Here is a 19970-nt window from a genome sequence, read left to right on the forward strand (position 1 = left end):
ATATATATATATATATATATCTTCTTCTTTTTTTTTTAAATAACCCTTAACTTCTGTATATTGGCTCCTAGGTGGAAGAGTGGTAAGGGTGGGCAATGGGAGTCAAGTGACTTGCCCAGGGTCACACAGCTGGGAAGTGTCTGAGGCCGGATTTGAACCTAGGACCTCCTGTCTCTAGGCCTGACTCTTAATCTACTGAGCTACCCAGCTGCCCCTTATGTATATCTCTTGATCTTTCCTTGGATCTTGGAGGAATGGATAGTATATATATATATAGACATCAGAGATAATATATATGGAAGAGGGATTGTATGCCCAGGCCTCAGCTGGCTGTAGTTGGTGAGGGAGGAAGCACACTCTCCTCTCATAGTTGTTGTTGGTAAAGTCTGTGCCTCTCTTCCCTGACAAGCTTGGTTGACTAAGCTTGTCAGTTCTTCCCTTCTAACAGTTTGCCCTGGCTGGGAACCCCTGAGAAACTGTGTGGATGGTTAGCCTCTCTAGGACCCACCTGAGGTTGAATTAGTTGTTGGTAAGGGCTATTGATTTGCTATTGGAAACGCTGTAATCTCTCAGCGTATTGATCTCCCCTTCCCACGGGCTTTGGTATAATAACCACTTAGGAAAGGTACTTGTTGGTAAACACCATATTGAATCTATTGATAGGATAAGGAAACAAGGTAGTAGGATTGAGGATTCAGGAACCCTATTGCTAATTGATTGGCTATTAATCTAAGTTGTTGATCAAGGTCTAGAGATTGCTAGATTGTAGACACTGAGGTTCTTCACCCTCTCTCTAACTCTGACCTGACTTGGCCACAGCCAAGCCAGAGATTAGGGAAGGCTATTTGAAGATGTTGATAGATGAATCAGTAAACTCTCTCAGTTCTGCTAATAATGATGTTGATAGATCACTAGCTCTCTCAGTAGGATAACAGGTCACAGGTTTCAGGCCTACCCACTCACCCTTTACCTCCCACTTTCCCAAGTCCCTGCTCCAATCTGAGCTGACTTGTATTGTCACTTGGGGGTATTTATAGGGCTGGGGCCAACTGCTTTTTACCCTTGGCTCACGGCACCTGGGAATATTCCACGATTCTCAACTGCCGGTGCTGTCATTCAAAGTGGCATCCATCTTGACCCAGATAATGATTTTAACATGTTCCATCCACTGAGCCACCTTGCTGCCCCCTTCATTGCCAATGAACAGAATTTTATCCTAGAAAATTTTCTACTTGTGGCAAGAGGTGGGGCCAGCACTCTGTCCCCAAAAGATTTGCCATCACTGCCCTAGTACAAAGCCCCATTACATCCTGTGCTAGTTATATCTTTTCCTATCAATAATATTTAAATTTCTGACTCATGAACTGGCACAAAGTATCAAGGGCTAATAGGTTTCTAAAGGCTGTGGGGATTTTTATTATTGCTGTAGAATATCAAGATTCTGGAATGGTGCCATATGCCTCAGAATGACTTTGCAATACGTCAGTATGCCCTGAACAGTGCCCAGGCTTTCCTCTATCTTATCAAAGGTGCATCCTGGTACATTCCAAACGACTGACAGTATATTTCTTGGGCTGGGCAGAAGTTTTCCCCCATTGTCCAATCATGGAGACCTCTTACCCCTTTATCCTGAAACACTATATAAGACTGTACCCCACTCCAGTTCCTTGGGGGGCCTTGGATTGATTTAATGTCCCCCCACCCCAGTATTATTATTATTATTATTATTATTATTATTATTATTATTATTATTATTATTATTATTATTATTATTATTATTATTATTATTATTATTCCTGTTGACTCCTTAGGAGCATAGGGCCGCAACCATCTCATGCCAACGGACTCTGTTCTGGGCAACTTCCCCCAGCTGGGCCCATGTCATTCCGACCGTTTTTGTTTCATTTTCAGCAGATCTTCGCCAGGTCTGTTTTGGTCTTCCAACTTTCCTCCTCCCTGAAGGGTTCCAGCTCAATGCTTGTCTGTCTACGTTGTCTTCCAGTTTTCGTAGCGTATGTCCTATCCATCTCCACTTGAGTTTCTTTATGTCCTGACTAATGGGATACTGGATTGTTCTTTCCCAGAGACTAGCATTGGAGATCTTTTCAGGCCATCTGATGTTCAAGATGTGACGTGGCCATCTATTAACAAAGACCTGGAGTTTGTTGGTGTTAGCGCTTGTCACTCTCCAGCTTTCTGATCTAACTCCGCCAAGGACGGTCCCAAGCCCGGCTGAAAAAGGAGGAGGGTTGGGCATGGGGCTAGCAACCCCATGCCGTAAAAAATCACATTTGCTATAGAAACCCCCACCCCAGTATGTGTTTTTGAACTCTCTCAATGGAAATAAATGCCTTTGCTGCAGAGATGAATGCCTGATTGGTTTATTAGAACAACGTGAATGTTGTTTGTTTGGTTTTAAGGTTGACAAAAGTAAAGTAAAAAGAACTTGGAAATAATATACAGTATGTCTCCAACAGTGTCAATGAGAAAAAAACAACAATAACCACAAAACAATCTAAATTGGGTACACAGAAACTATAATGACTAAGCTAGGCCCTAAAGAAGAGATATGAGATGGTATCTTTCCTAGGCCAACTTCTCTTTTACTTCTTTGCAGAGGTATGAAAGTGGAGGAACTATAAATGTGGAATCTCAATATAATGACAGACTTTTAAAATATGTTGATAAATTTGTTAAAAATTATATATTGGGGGCAGCTGGGTAGCTCAGTGGATTGAGAGCCAGGCCTAGAGATGGGAACTCCTAGGTTCAAATCTAGCCTCAGACACTTCCCAGCTGTGTGACCCTGGGCAAGTCACTTAACTCCCATTGCCTAGCCCTTACCACTCTTCTGCCTTGAAACTAATACACAATATTGATTCCAAGATGGAAGGTAAGGGTTAAAAATTTTTTAAAATTATATATTTATTTCTAACATTCATTTTCAAAAATTTTGAGTTCTAGACTCCCTCTTTTCTTTCAGTCCCTTTCTTACCCACTGACATGGCAAGCAACATATCAATTATACATGTGAAGTCATGTTAAACATATTTTCCTATTAGTCATATTGCAAAGCAAAAAAAGGCAATAAAAAAATTAAAAGCACATTTCAAACTGCACTTAGAGTTCATTAGTTCTCCCTGTAGAGTCAGATAGCATTTTTTACAATGTGTCCCTTGGAATTATTTTGTTTTGTTGTATTGATTAAGAGTAGCTATGTCTTTCACAGTTGATTATCATTACAAAATCATTATTACCGTATTTAATTTTCTACTACTTCTGCTTTCTTTGCTTTGTATCTGTTCATATAAATCTTCCTAGGTTATTCTGAAACTATCCTGCCTATCATTTCTTATAGCACAATAGTATTCTATCACAATCACATGCCACTTATGTTGATTAATTTTGCTGAACCTCTCCCTTTATTTTATTGTTTATTTAATTTATTGTTATATTGCTCTCTGTGTGGGCAAAGGAAGACACATTGGGAAATGTAGGTGATGTAAAAACAAAAGATACTGATAAATTCCATGGAAAATATTTTCCGACCGGAGCATAAAGCCTTCCACAATATAATGCCAAGCTATATTTCTAGTCTGCTTTCATTCTTTTCAGGTGCTATTTTTATTTCTCATTTTATTTGTGATACTTAACCCTCCCTTTCCGTCTTTTGAGTCCTCTCCATCCCCAACGGGATCATAGGTTCTAGTTTGAGAAGGAATCATAAAGGCTAGCTAGTCCAGAGGTTCCTAAACTTAACAGTATCATGGACCCCATTGGCGGTCAGGTGAAGCCTATGGATTTCTCTCAATAATGTTAAAATACCAGTATTCATTCCTTCCATATCCTGGGGGTACACAGCCCCCCCCCTTACGCCTCCCCCATCCCCCACCACGTCTTCCACAATATGGAAAATCCAAGGAAAATTTTGGCCTTCCCTTCATATCAGAGAAGTCTGAATTCCTTCTTTTTCTTTTATGGGGTAGTTACAGTACTTTATTGTAAAATTTGGGTTAAGTATTTGGTCATAGGCTATATAAAAAACTAAACTTTTTTAGTGTCATCTGCTGGCCTTTGAGTGTCATCTATGGCTTCCACAAAACTCCAAAAAAATTCCCATGTAATTTCTTATACTGACCCTGAAAAGTTACCATGTGGAAGGAATTCGTATAAAAAGAATTACAAAGGAATTGAATTATATTAAAGTTGAATTACAAAGGAAGTTTAATAATAGCTAGCATTTAAATAGCACTTGATAAATATCTTTTCATTTGATCCTCACAACAATCCTGGGAGTGAGATTCTGTTATTATTTCCATTTTCCAGATGAGGAAACGGAGGTAAACAGAGGTTAAGTAATTTGATTCTGGTCGAGCAGTTACTAAGAGTCTGAAGTAGTTTTCAAACACAGATCTTCTTGAGAGAATAGCCCACAGAGTTCTTGATCTGTGTTTTTCTTAAAGAGTAAAGCCAAGGTTTAGGAAAAGCAAGACATCTACAAGCTCCCCTTCTTGCCACCCCACTCCACCTAGTTGAAGAGAAAATTCTTTGTTCAAGGGTAATTCTTTCTTTTTTCTATAAAGTCTGATACCTAAACTCTCAAACTTGGGGTGTTCCCCGCCTTATCTCTTGGGGAAGACATTCTCTGGGATCCTGGAAAGAAAGATTCCCTGGAATGTCAGAGGGTTCCTTTGATAACAAACCAAATTCAGTTCCTTTTTAAATTAGCAGTTCAACAAACATTGATTAAGTATCTAAAGTGTTCTAAGTATTGTGCTAAGCACCTGAGATATAAAGGCAAAATCTCCCAAAATAACACCCCTTGCAAAAAAACAAAACAAAAACCCAACACAACAGTCTCTGCTTCCAAGGTGCTTACAGTTTAATGGAAACTGATAGTTTGTAAAACAATTAACCTCTGTTTGCCACAGTTTCTTTTATAAAATGGGCATCATAATAGGACCTCCTCCTAGGGCTGTTGCTAGAATTAAAGGAAATAATATGTGTAAAGGACTGAGGATAGTATCTGATTCATAGCCAGTGTTATACAAATATTAGCTTTTGTTATAATGTGGGTTCTTGCTACTCATTTTTGGGGAAACTTAGGCATGAATCATTCAGTATTTGTTCAGTTTACTCTTTGTGACCTCATTTAGGGTTTTCTTGACAAAGATAATGGTTTGCCATTTCCTTCTCCAAATCCTTTTACAAGTGAGGAAACTGAGGCAAATAGGGTTAAGTGATTTGCCCAGGGTCACCTGCTAGCAAAGTGTCTGAGGCCAGATTTGAACTCAATTAAGATGAATCTTCTTGACTGCAGGTCTGGTACTCTATTCACTTTGCTGCCTATCTGCCAACCATGTATTATGCCTAATTAATTCTAGGAGAAATGAAAAAAAAAAGTAATGATCCTTTCTGTTGGTCCATGGTGGTCTCCATGAGTTCAAAGTTTTGGTGGGATCTGGGGGCTCTAGGTTTTTTATTTATAATGTTACATTATTACATAAACTGTTGCTTTTATTATCAGATTGTAAGCTTCTTGAAGGCTTCTCTTGTCCTTGGATCATTTCATTGGGGTCCAACTCTTCCTGCCTCATTTGGGGTTTTCTTGGCAAAGATACTGTAGTGCTTTGCTAGTTCCTTCTCTAGCTCATTTTCCTGATGAGGAAACTGAAGCAAACAGGCTTAAGTGACTTGCCCAGGGTCACACAGCTGGTTTGCCATTTCCTTCTCCAGCTCATTTTACAGATGAAGAAACTGAGGCAAACAGGCTCCAGTGACTCGTCCAGGGTCACACAGCTAGGGCCTGAGATCAAATATGAACTCAAGAAGATGAGTTTTCTACCTAATCCACTATGCCACCTAGCTGCCCAAATTGAAAAATGACTCACCCAATTCCTGCCCTCTGGGTTATTTTTCATCTTTATCTTTTATCACATGGATCTTGCACCTAATAGAGATTTCCTGCTGAACTGAATTAAACTAAGGGGATTTAATGACATTTATACAATTACATGTTCAGATGGGGACAATTAGGATCAATTAGGTTCATAGTAGTCGTTCCCGCCATACCTCCCTTCTCTTTTCCTTACCGCAGGGGTTAATTCGCCTCTGTCTAGGAGAGGTGAGAACCTCCTCCCCTTCTCGGGTTTACGTCTCTGTCTTTCCCAGGTAAGCAAATCAAAGCTCTTTCTGGGCAGTTTCCCAGACCTCTAAAAGGCGCACGGCCCCTTTAAGAGGGCGGGACCCAGGGTGGGCTGTCCCTTTTGCTTATTGGAGCCTGGTTTGAGCAACGTGGGACTGTCGTGGCATCTTCTCCTGGTTGCAGATTTCGGCGCCCTGGCTTTTCCTTAAGCCCAGTAGGAAGTGGTCCTTGCTCTCTTTCTCGTCCGCTGGGAGAGGATGCTTTGACGGATGCAGACCAAGAGACCATTCCCAGGTCTCACTTTCTGTGCCTTCTACCTGGCCACCTACCTCACGAACAAGGTGAGCGAGAAGGGCGAGCTCAGGGGCGCGGGATGGCACTTTCCAGTGCCCTTCGGGACCATTGCAGCACCGCTGGGACTGCTTCTGCTGCTGCAGACCCCGGACTCCATAGATAACTCCTGCTTTGTCTTGTCATTTTTTTAATTAGAAGGACGTTTCCGGTGATTTCCAAGGGCCCTCTCAGCTCCAAAGATCCTGCTGCTATAACCCAAAGAAATTTTGCTTAAAGGTTTTAAATCCTTCTGGGCTTTTCGCAAACAAAAGCTTCCCAGTCTGTTGATCCCTAGAGAATAGTATTTACATAAATAAACATAAGTCCCAAAGTTCTTATTCCCATTTTACAGATTTGGTGTAACTAAAGCTGACTGAGATTTAAATGACTTACCAAGGTCACACAGCTAATAAGTGAGTAAGGTAGGATTCAAACTCTGGGGTTCCTGACTCCAAGTCCTACACTCTAAGCCACGGCATGCCTCGTTAGAGTAGGCGTGAGAATGTATACCACAATCTATCTTGACAAAAGAATCTCTTAGAAGTAATAAAAGCATCTTATCCACTTCCAGGGAAAGAACTGTTGGAATTGGAATGCCGATCAAAGCATACTGTTTTTTACGTTAGTTTTTTTGGGTTTTTAGTTTAGGGTTTTGTTTTTGTCTGCTTATTTTATTGTTTTATTTTTTAAACCCTTACCTTCCATCTTAAGATCAATATTATGTGTTGGTTTCAAGGCAGAAGAGCGTTAAGGGCTAGGGCTAGGCAATGGGGTTAAGTGAGTTGTCCAGGGTCACACAGCTAAGAAGTATTTGAAGTCATATTTGAACCTAGGACCTCCCATCTCTGGGCCTGGCTCTGAATCCACTAAGTTACCCAGCTGCTCCATGTTTGATTATTTTCTTTAAAAAATGAACAATATGGAAATGTTTTGCATGATAGTACATATATAGTCCAGATCAAATTGCTTACCACCTCCAAGAAGGGGGAGGGAAGGGAGGGAGCAAATAATTTGGATCATATAGCTTCAAGAAAATTTATGTGGAAAATTGTTTTACATGTAACTGGTAAAATAAAATATTTATTAAAATAAAAAAATAATAAAAACCTATATTGTCTCGGCCCTATACCCTCCAAAAACCAGGGATTCCTAATCTTTTGTGTGTGTGTCTGCTCTTTAGCAGTCTGGTGAAGTCTTCTGAGAATAATATTTTTAAATGCATAAATTGAAACACATAGGATTGTAAAGAAAACTAACTATTAAAATAGAGATGTTATGAATAGAACCTCCCTCCCAGGGTTGTTATAAGGATCAAATGAAATGATATTTGTAAAGCCTTATTGCAACACATGCCACATTCAGTTGTGCAGTCACATCTGAATCTTAGTGACTCCATTTGGGTTTTTCTTGGCAAAGATACTGGAGCAGTTTGCCTTTTCCTTCTCAGCTCATTTTCCAGTTGAGGAAACTGAGGCAAACTGGATTAAGTGTGTAAGTAACTAACAACTAGTAAGTGTCTGAGGCTGGATTTAAATTCATGTTTTCCTGACTTGAGACCCAGTACTCTATCTCTCCACTTTGCTACCTTGATGCCGTCCTTGCCATCTAGTAAGCACTACAAACATATTCACTCTACGTTTATCAAAATAAATATTTTTTCAAAAGTTCACAGAACTCAGGTTAAGAATTATCTCCTAAACAGACCCTTGACTCCTCTGATTATTTTTGCTCAGCTTACGTTCAGACCTGTACAGCTTATTTCAGTCCTTATGTTGTTGAAATAGGACCTGCTACCAGTCTATAATTACCTACCCATTTTTTGGCACCCCTCTCCTCTTCTTTTCACCCAGGTGTTTTAAGTTTTTGTAAAATGATATTAAATTTTAAGCATTTAATTTAAAAACAATTTTATTTTAAAATTAAGAACAACTAAACATGGTCACGTGGATTATTTAGGAAGTGTGGGGATTAACAAGATTTAAGATGGCAGTTAGATAAAAGGTTTGGAAATTATTTCATACAAGCTTTGCATGCTGTTGAAGGACAAATCAAAACTAGGACATTTTTCCTGAATGCAAAAAGATTGTGGTTTTGGAACTAGTAAGAATTTGAAGTCTTGTCCTCACTTGTTGTGGAACCTGTCTTCAGCAAAATTTAGTAGGATTTAGACCTGGAATGGCCTGAAGATAGGTTGAAAGATTGGGTTAAATAGAGCCATCTATTTCTTTTACAAAAGAGGAAACACTTAACCTTGCTTGTCAAAGTTTTCTTATCTGTGAAATGAACTGGAGAAGGAAATGACAAAACCACTCTAGTTTCTTAGCCAAGAAAACCCCAAATGGGGTCCCAAAGTGTGAGACAGGAATTGAAATGACCAAAGGAGAATAACAACAAATGGGGCTAGTTGAATTAAGAGACTTGCCTGAAGTCACAAAAGCAGCAAACCTTTGGCTCAGATTCAGCCTTTGGTCCTCTATCTCTAAATCCTGGATGCTTTTCAATAGACTGATAAAGGAGTCCTCACCACAAAGAAAGATAAAGAACCCCAGGCCTAGAGTCTGCTGAGTGCTAAATCAGAAAGTACATTCTAATATCTTTTTTTTCCTTTAAAAAAAATTAAACCCTTATTTTTTTCTTAGAATTGATACTAAGTATGGGTTCTAAGGCAGAAGAGGGTTAGGGTTTAAATGACTTGCTGAGACACCTCAGAGGCCAGATTTGAAGCAAGGTCCTCTTGATTCTAGGCCTCAAATTCTCCACTGAGCCCCTTCAGTGCCCCAGAAATCCCAATATCTTAAGTGTCTCTTCCCAGGAACTTGTAAATCACCTTCCTGTCGGTCTCTGACACACACAGACATAGCCTTGCCATCTCACTTTAGGCTTCTCCCCTAAGTATACTCTTTAATAATGTGAATCACTGAAGGGGGACATTTAAAAAGCTGTAGATTTCAGTTTCTTTAGTGAGTAGAGACACACTGTATTACTGACAATTGCAGTAGTGTATATAGGTTATTTTTTTTAAGCTCTTACTTTCTGACTTAGAATCAATATTGAGTCTTGCTATGAAGGCAGAAGAGTGGTCAGGGCTAGGCAATTGGGGTTAAATGAAGTCACACAGCTCAGAAATGTCTGAGGCCAGATTTGAACCCAGGTTCTCTCTACTCCAGCCCTGGTTCTTTATCTACTAGGCTGCCTAGCTGCCCCTATTCAGTTTTAAGGTTTGGAAAGTATTTTAGGTGAGGTGGATAGTGTTATTAATCCTCATTTTACAGATGAAGAAAAAGATACAGAGCCAAACTCAGCTCTTCTAATTCTGAGTTCCCTTGTCTTCTAGGTGTCAAATAAATATTTGTCTAATAAATGTAAAAAATTAATATTTTATCTTTACATCAGATGTATCCTTGACTCCTCCCTTTCCCTGAGGATTGTCCCTTATAACAGAGAATTAAAAATAAGGAAAAAATGCAGTCCAGCCAAGCGAAACAACACCCTGAATTTAATGGCCCCTCCTCTGTTCTTCCCCAGTCATCTCTCACCTCTGCCAACAAGGAGGAGATGCATGTTCTCCTTTTGTCTTCTGGGTTAAATTTGGTTCTTACATTTTTACAGCATGTCTCTGTCTTATTCTATTGAGAGGCAGCTAGAAGACTCAGTAGATAGAGAACCCAGGAGTCAGGAAGATCTGAGTTCAAATCTGCCCTCAGACACTTATTATCTGTGCAACATTTTCCTCAAATGTACAATGGGGATAACACCAGTCTGCTTCCCAGGAGTCTGGAGAGGATCAAATGAAATAATGTATGGAAAGGATTTGTAAACCTTAAATATTATTATGTTCTTTGCTTATGTTGTAGTCAGGTCGTCTGTGTTAAGGAAAGTTGTCTGTCTTTGTGGATCTCTCTTCACTTCCACATTAGGGTAGAAATAACTGTGACTGCAGGCTGGGTAAGAGTGGGTCAGCAGAACAGGTGTAGATGAAACAGCTAGGTTGCTCAGTAGATAGAGCACTGGGCCTGGAGTTAGGAAGACTCATCTGTCTTCATGATTGACAGTCTGGCCTCAGGTACTTCCTAGCTGAGTGACCTTGGACAAATAACTTCACCCTACTTGCCTCAGTTTCCTCATCTGTAAAATGAACCATTCCATTATCTTTGCCTATGTATAAATGGAGACTTTGAACCTTGCACTTCACCCCCCATAAGTCTCTTTGTGGTTGCCAAAAAGTAGATTAAAATTGATATACAAGAACTAAATATTATATTTTTAAAAGTTTTATTAATAATAAACTAACATAAAAAACTAGAGTGAAAAGATACTAAAGTAATTTCATGAAGGAGAGAGGAAGAGGGAGAAGCTACAGAACTTATAAAACAATAAAGTGACCATGCAAACATGGAAGCACAGGAGAGATTAAAGGGAATTTTGGGAAATACTAAGGGACTTATGGGAGATGAAATCCAAGGTTCAAAATATCCATTTATACACCAAGAAAACCCCAAATGGAGTCATGAAGAGTCAGCACGACTGAACAACAAAAAACAACTCAGAGAGGAAGAATCATTTAAACATTTTTTATTTTTAAATTTTTTCCAGGGTTACTTGATTCTTCTTATCTCTCTCTCTTCTTCCCTCCCCCCTCCCAGAACTGACAAACAATTTCACTTGGTTATACATATATTATCACTCAAATCCTTTTGTCCATATTATTCATTTTTGTAATAGAGTCATCTTTTAAAACCAAATCCTATACCCATATAAAGAAGTGATAAATCATGTTTTCTTCTGGATTTCAGCTCCCACAGTTCTTTTTCTAGATGTGGATAGCAAAGAACTATTTTCTTGATTGTTACTTTGTAAATCACAAGTTAAGTCTAATTTGCTGATATCTGGTGGATATGTTGCCTAACAGTAACATGGCTAGGTAATCTAATCCACAGCCAGATCCATTTAGAATTGATAAACCAAGTAAAATGCTATTGATTTTTAGAAATAAAATGTTTAAAGAACTGTAAAAACAAGGTATGTTCTTACCAAGGCAAAGGAAGTTACTTGTTTTGGACCCTACCAGTAATTGCATTGTTATAGGGAACCCTTAATGAGGAAAGTTCCAGTACCAATTAGTAAATAATAAAGCATTTATTAAGACCTTCCTACGCGAAAGATGCTATACCAACTATTCCTAGAGATTAAAAAAAAAGGAAACACAGTTCCAGCTCTCAAGAACTTACATCCATTTTTTTAAGATATTTTATTTTCCCAATTACATGTAATGTCAATTTTCCACTTACATTTTCTGAAGTAATATAATCCAAATTACCGCCCTTCTGTTCCCCCTCCCACAGCTGGTAATACATTTAATCTGGGTTATAATATGCATTGTCATATAAAACATACTTCCATACTGGTCATTATTGTAAGAGAATATTCATATAAAACCAAATCCCCCAGATAAAAACCCAAGCAAATTAAAGTGAAAAATTGTATGCTTTCATCTGCATTCTGACTCTCAACAGCTCCTTCTCTGGACATGGACAGCATTCTTTGTCATAAATCCTCCAGAATTGTCCCAGATCATTGTTTGGCTGAGAATAGCCAAGTTTTCACATTTGATTATTCCATAATATTGCTGTTACTGTATACAACATTCTCCTGGTTCTGTTTATTTCACTCTGCATGAATTCATTGAGGTCTTTCCAGCTGTTTCTGAAATCATCCTGTTCATTTTTCCTTATAGCACAATAGTATTGCATCACCATTATATACCACAATTTGTCCAGCCATTTCCCAATTGAGGCACATCCCCCCATTTTCCAATTCTTTGCCCCCACAAAGAGGGCTGCTCTAAGTATTTTTATAAGAGCTGGCCCTTTCCCCAAAAAGCTTCCTTTTGAATGGGGGAAGATGAGTTGGAAAGAGGGTGGTAAGGAAAGGCATCTACGAGGCAGACGATCTGCTCTGAAACTTAGAGTCATAGTAGGTACGAGGAGGTTAAATGATTTGCCCAGTCACTAGCCAATATGTGTCCAAAGCTAAGAGGATTGATTATTTGAATCTTTAGGGCCTTGAGTGATCCATTGCACAAGGTTCAAGGATGAATTAGAAGTGATGGAAGAGGCTGTATGTCATAATGAGTAGAGTTGTCCTTAGAGGCACAAAGACTTGGATTAAAATCCTACCTCTGAAACATACTAGCTGGGTTATTTTGTTCAAGGAATTTATTCTCCCAGTGCTGTAGGTGACTCTGACTCTGAGTTGTGGACAAGATACCACCCTGTTTCTGTAGAGGATGTTTCCTAATCAGGGAGTTTGCTATACCACTGAGATCACAGGTTGAGAGATTTCCCTGTGGTATGTGAGAGGTTTATAATATCTGCTCACTTTTTGTTTGTTTTTCAGTATGTCCTGTCTGTCTTGAAATTCACCTATCCCACCTTATTCCAAGGGTAAGTACCTCTTTGATACATTTATAGGAAACCAATGACTAGAGGATGTGTGATGATACTGAGAAAGACAGAGACAGAGAGTAAAAATAAAACAACTATAGAGGAGTGTCTTCTCATTCCCATAGTTATTAATTTTTAAATTTACTTATTTATTTATTTGTTTGTTACATTAGAATTTTTAGATATCTCCCTTCCTCTCCTTCCTGCACTAGAGAAGGCATAACTTGACAAAAACTGTTGAGAGAAACATACAGAAGTTTGTAGCAGGGTCTCCACTCCAAGAATGGGAGACTCAAACTCTGTTCAATCCAGAAGGAAGAAAAGAATTTTATTTGAAGAAGAGGTTTTAGAATAGCCTAGGGGCTAATCAGATAGTCTTAGGGTTAATGGATTAGCCCAGGGGCTAGTAGAGCAGCCTCTTGGGAGCTGATGGAATAGTGGCTCTCCAAGTAGGAAGCTTAGTCCCGGTCTGATGGAGTAGTCCAATTGGTAATGGAGCCACAGTCCCAGGTGTGGATCAAGGTTTGCACATTTATTGAGGGTCATGGGAGCTTTCTGAGAAATCTTCAACTCAACTGAAAACCCATGGCCAAATTCAGGTGGCACTGTGGTTTTGGGCTTGACACATCTGTCATAGCAAATAAGGAACTTGCAGAAGTTTGGGGGATTCTTCTGGAATTGCCAGCATCCCCAGTGTCCACCTTGTCATCATTTGTCCATGAGGGAGAGGTCTATCTCATGGGCCTTCTGGAATCAGAATATGGGAAGGGAGGCAGATGCAGCCCAGGAGACAACCACTCTAAGTATTTAATTATATCTAAAGTTCAGAACTAAAGTAAGTAAAGAGCAATATGAATAATTAATAAAACAAATTAGACACAAAGCTGGTAACTAGTAGAGCTTATTATAGATCCAGTACACAAAGTGTGTAAGTGATCAATCTGCAATTCATGCTTGACTAATGCTGGAAGGACAGGTTTTGCTGTTGATGTTTATTTAACCAGTGTCAATTGGTGAGAAATGCAAGATTTCAGAGTGTGAGGTCCTGTTCCTATTACTCCTCACTGCCCGCTGTCAGCCCCCATCAAAACTGTCTTGCTCGTTTCTATTTACTTATTCACTGGGCTATATAGAAAATGCCATTCACTTTTCCCAGTGGGTCTTGCTAGCACAATTTTCTCTAGGAATATTCTCTATTTGTGAAGAAGCTGTGGGATGGAGAAGAGTGCTGTAGAGAGTATGTGCTCCATCAATAGCTATGAGATAAAAACTTTAAAGCCTTTTAGAAGCTCTCATTTCCTTCAAAGCCAAGCTGAGAACCATCTGAGGCCTTTTCTGATCTCCCTCTCCTCGGCAAGTGCCTCTTTCTCTCTACTCAGATGACTTTATGTTTATTTTGTATGTCCATGATATTTCCTCTGAGAGAACATAAGCTTCCTGAAGGCAGGGACTGTGGGTAGCTAGGTGGCACACAGGATAGAGTGCCAGGTCTAGAGTCAGGAAGATTTATCTTCCTTAATTCAAATTTGGCTTCAGACACTATCTGTGTGACCTTGAGTGAGTTGCCTAACCCTGCTTGCCTCAGTTTTCTCATCTGTAAAATGAGCTGGAGAAGGAAATGGCAAACCACTCCAATATTTGCCAAGAAAACCCCAAAATGGGGTCATAAAGAGATGGATAGGACTGAAAAATGATTGAACAACCTTAATAGGAAAAACAGTGAGATGTAGTGGAAAGAGATGGCCTTGGAGAAAAGAAGACTTGAGTTTAAGTCCTACCTTTGACTTAAAATGATCCTGTGACTTTGGGCAAATAACCTGTTGTAGGGAAAATGTAGGATTTAACAGTAAAGAGTAGACTTTGCCAGGCAAAGCTGACAGGAGCTGAAGATTCCAAACCTAGAATGCTGAGAGAGGAGACTTTTCACAGAGACTCTGAGTTGGCAGTTTGCTTCGGGGAGTTGGATTTTAGCAACTGCCTGGAGAGCCTGTAGAGTTGTGGTATCTCATTGCCTTGGGAAGTATCTACGAGATCTTCTAGCAAGTCCAAGAAGTTTCAGGTTGAGATAGGAATTTTATCTTGTATGGTGGACATATAGATACATCCATCTCCCTGACTTCTCCAGTGGACTTATCTTGCTGTTTACCTGTGTTCCTGGGACAAGCTGATGCATTTGGACAATAGCCAAAGGACAGTTTAGTGAGATACCCTTTTTACCCCTGACCAGCTAGTCATTTCCCCAGGCTGTCTGCTGTATCTTTAGTAATAGAGTAGTGTAATACTATATTGGACAGCCATGTTGAAGTCAAGATGATGGACAGTTACCTGCTTAGAATGTGGAATGAACCGAGCATGGTAGGAGCTTGGCAGGTGCCAAGGGCAATTAAAGCTTGGGTATAAAAGTCAGGATTTTGAACTCAAAGGGATCTTAGATTTGAGATATTGGATTGAAGGGTGGTTTGGGTAGGCCTTAAGTGAGCTTTATTTCAACAGCAACCAGCAACCAACTTCAAATCTAATTCAATACCTGTTCCTGAGTTTCACTACCAAGAAGAACAAACAACATCTTATTCAGCAGAGTAACCTTGATTTAGGTTGGGCCTGTTTGGTCCAACCAGGCTGTTATCTATCAAACCTGATAAGCAGTATTTTCAAAGATTATCAATAATATCATTAGCTTTAATTAGTTAAGGACTTCCTATTCCCTTTCTCCCAGCCATTATCCTGCTCCCCCTTCCCTAAATCTATTAGTAATAAATCTTCTTAAACTTACATCAGATTTGAGCTTTATCAAGAATCCTAGGGCTCTAGTGAATCATATCCTGGGATAATTTGAGGGAAGAGGAGTATTACATCTTGTAGAAACATTGATCAATACGCAGTCAATCTTAAGTGTTATCCAAAGGCATAGGGCTTCAGTTGGGCATAGATAACTGTACAATTCCAACAGCAGATTCATTGTCTGGCTGGTAGTCCTGGGATACTGTTATCATCTGGAGTTTGGGTTAGTAGATTCAACATATTCAGACAACATCTACTGTAGTGGGTGATCCTTTTGGGTTCACTATCCTATCTTAAGTGTCCCACATAGGATTTAACATTCACCATTAACCCTGCTCCAGATCCACATTACATATTCATATAACAGTAGCCATATCCATCCCTCCTATCCCTGCTTTGCCAATAGACTTTAGAGACAATTATTCCCTCTTACCTCCTCTCCCTGTCCCTGTTAAGTTAAACCCTTTTTACAAAAGCTTCCTTGGTCTTACTCCTTTCCCAGATACTTGGTTGACACATTGTAGCCACTGTGTTATTTCCATGGTTATTATTGGTTTTATTCTGTTATAAATTATCCCCAGCTAAGAACTTTTACTTGTGGTTATTTTGTTACTCTGTTAGTTTCCTATAGTCAATTGAAACATCTAACTGACTACCCCCCCCCCCCCACTGTAGTGAGGGACTCATTTTAACCCCTTTACTACACTTGTTTATCCCCCTTTATTTCACACCTAACCTTGAAGTGTCTCAAGTAACTAACTCTCAAAAGTACAGAACAGGTCCTTATCTGCTGTGGTCAAGGGAGTTCCTCACCAGGAGCTACCCCTTCCCCAATAGACCATAGACCTGGCCCCTAGCACATGGGCTGTTAAGTAAACAATAAATATTTATTAGTTGACATAGATATGAGTTTTTATTGTTATTTGTTGACTGGATGTTAGGTAATTGACCTCAGGTGGACATTATCCAATGTATTAAGACTATATAATTAAGAATAATAGAAAGTATCAACTTTTAATGCTTTTTTCAGTGCAACTCTTGCCATAGTAATAATACTTCAGAATTTTAAATGTCTCTTAGAACTTAGTGCTAAAACCTTAAGGGCTACCCTAATAGGTTCTGGGGATTATACTCTGGATCTTGAGGCTGCCCTGGAGTGCCTACATTTACCCTTAAAAATGTATATCACATTCTCATTTGGGGAACATTTGGGAGGATTTTAGGTTCCCCTAAAGATTCCTTGGAAATTCTCATTCAATCCACATGATTTTCCCCTTGATTCCTAAATTTAGTCTAGTTATTTTTCTTCCCAATTTTGGGGACCTAACAGTTCTCCTAAGTTAGAAGAATGAGCTTTATTTTTATTAAAGAAAATTTTAATGTCTTTTATTTTTATGTAACCTTTATTTCTGAATGTGATTCTTCTTCTCTTACCCAATAAATCATCCAGAGCAGAAAGAAGAAAAGGGGTTCTAAAAAACTAATTAACACATTTATTGAGTTCAAGACTTTTATCATACCAGAACAGATTTCAACTCTTTCTCACAATCATTTGCTTTTTAGTGTTTCCTGCCCCAAGGTTGACGATACAGGCCACCCTTTTGCACCTTCACTCATTCTCCTTGGCTCACTGGTTGAAGTCAGAGAGTTCGAATACTCCTTGCTTCCCATTGTATTTCTAGGTTTTTTTCTCTTCCTTTATCACTCAGTAACTCTTTTCCTTTGAGAGTCAAACTATTCATATCTACCACCCAGTCAATATCCAGGTAGCTGTCATCTACACCCCTTCATTCACCTTCTTTTCTCAATGAGCTGTATACTTGGCTTACAATTTTTCTCTTTTCCCCAAGGAGAATACTAGGAGACTTCAGGATGCAGATAAGTTCTCCCTCAAACACCCTAATCACTCACTTCCTCAACCTATTCTCCTCCCAAGGGCTAGTCTTCTACCCCATTTCAGCCACACACAAAGATGGTCTCATACCTTCCATGTGCACCACTTCCACATTCAAGAATTCTGAAGTCTCCTTCTTTGACCATAATCTATTCACTTTTCCCCTCTTCTTTTATATAACCCTCCTCTACCTGCACTATGACCTCTAGTCCCTTGATCTTTTACTTCTTTCCCAGGCCATCTCCCTGTGATAGTCACTCTCTTCTCTTCTTCCCATCTTGACTCCTTGGTGAACCAATTCAACCCAAACTGCCTCTTCTCAAAATTTGGGCTCAGGCCCCTTATCTTATCACCAGTTGCTCCCAGCCAAGCCTCAGCCTTGGATCACTCTCAATGCCTGATGCCTTAATGCCTATGTAGACACATACTACCAAATGAAAGTGGAGAAAATTCTGCAACTGCTCTCTCTCCTTGCTACTGGACAGTCCTACATTGCCTCCCTTATCAACTGACTATCCCTCTCTCCACAAATTCCAAACAAACCTTTTCTTCCCTCCTAAAACCTTCCATGCCTTCCTCTCCTACTGTCTTAGCTGAGACCCTCTCATATTTTGTAGGAAACATTGAAGCCATTCGCCATGAACTCCCTTTTCTACTTTCTTCCTCATCTCATTTCCCTCAAGAGCATTTGGCTACTTTTCCTTCCTCTATCTGTTTCACATGATGAAGTGGCTTTACTCCTTACCAAGGCTAACCCTCTACTTATTCAAAGGATCTCATTCCATCCTGTCTCCTCTAACAGATTGCTCCCCTCTGTCATTCCTACTCTTTCTAACTCTCTCTCTCTCCTGGCTCATTCTGTTCTGCCTACAAACATTCCCCTATCTTCCTTATCCTTGACCCTTCCATCCCTGCTAATTATTGTTCTATATCTCTTCTGCCTTTTGTAGCTAAATTCCCTCAAAAGGACGTCTCCAATAAGTGCCTCCAATTTTATCTCCTCTCACTGTCTTATCCCCTTACAGTCTGGCTTCTGATGCTAATCATTCTACCCAAACTATTCTCTCCAAAGTTACTAATGATGTCTCAGTCCCCAGACCCAATGGCCCTTTTTTCATTTCTCATTCCCCTGGACCTCTCTGTAGCCTTTGACACTATTGATCACCATTTTCCTTAATACTCTCATTTCCCTAGATTTTCAGGACTCCATCCTCTCCTGGTTCTTCTCCTACATGTCTGGCTACTCTTTCTCCATCTCCTTTGTTGGATCCTCTTCCAGATAATGCCCCCTCATTGTAGGTGTCCTTCAGGATTCTGTCCTGGGCTGCCTTCTCTTCTCCCTTAATGCTATTTCACTTGCTGATATCATTAGCTCCCATGGATTAATTACCACCCCTATGTTGATGATTCTCAAATTTATCTTTCCTGCCTCAGTTCCTTTGTTGAAACCTAATCTCACATCTCCAATTGCCTTTCAGAACTGGATGTTCAGTAGACATACTAAAGTCAATATGCCCAGAACAGAACTCATTATCTTTTCCCCTAAGTTCTGCATCCTCCCCCACTAAACCTTCTCTGTTAGGGTAAATGGTAACATTATCCCTCCAGACTCCCAGGCTCACAACCTAGGACTCATCTTGGAGTCTTCTCTGTCTCTTGGCCCCCATATCCAAGCTGTTGCTTAGGTCTATAGATTTAACCTTTGTAATGTTTCTTTCCTCTGACATTGCCGCCATTCTGATACAGACCCTCATTGACCCTCATCTGAATTCCTGTAATAGTCTGTTAGTGGGTCTGCTCGCTTTCAGGCTCTCCTCACTCCAATCCATCCTTCATTCAGCTACTGTAGTGATTTTCCTAAAACCAAAGTCCTGCCGTATCATTCCTTTACTCAATAAACTATTGGAGTTGTGGCTCTCAGCATCAAATATAAAACACTCTTTTTGGCATTCAAAGCCCTTCATAATCTGATCTCCTTCTATTTTTCTAGTCTTCTACTTTACTCCCAAACATGTACTCATAGATCTAATGACACTGACCTTATAGCTGTTCCATGAACATGACAATTCTTAGCTTTAGGCACTCTCCCATTCTGTCTCCATGCCTGGAATGTGCTCCCTATTTTTTCCCCCAATTACTGACTTTCTTTAGGTCCCAGCTAAAATCTTACCTTCTTTAACCCCTCTGAATTCTAGTGCTTTCCTTGTTTTAATTATTTCCAATTCTCTTTCTTTCTTTCTCTCTCTCTCTTCCTTCCTTCCTTCCTTCCTTCCTTCCTTCCTTCCTTCCTTCCTTCCTTCCTTCCTTCCTTCCTTCCGTCTTTCTTTCTTTCTTTCTTTCTTTCTTTCTTTCTTTCTTTCTTTCTTTCTTTCTT

General features: G+C 39.6%; 1 protein-coding gene across 1 annotated transcript in view; it reads left to right on the forward strand.

Moving 5' to 3' along the window:
* Window positions 1-6402: 6402 nt before the first annotated feature.
* TMEM241 (transmembrane protein 241) overlaps window positions 6403-19970 on the forward strand; it is a 99202-nt gene continuing 85634 nt past the window's right edge. The window contains exons 1-2 of the mRNA XM_044682992.1: window positions 6403-6486; window positions 12875-12921. Of these exons, the coding sequence (XP_044538927.1) occupies window positions 6415-6486; window positions 12875-12921 (119 nt within the window). The 5' untranslated portion in view covers window positions 6403-6414. The remainder of the gene's footprint in view (window positions 6487-12874; window positions 12922-19970) is intronic.

This window comes from Gracilinanus agilis, chromosome 1, assembly GCF_016433145.1.
Source record: "Gracilinanus agilis isolate LMUSP501 chromosome 1, AgileGrace, whole genome shotgun sequence".
In the NCBI taxonomy this organism is placed as follows: domain Eukaryota; kingdom Metazoa; phylum Chordata; class Mammalia; order Didelphimorphia; family Didelphidae; genus Gracilinanus; species Gracilinanus agilis.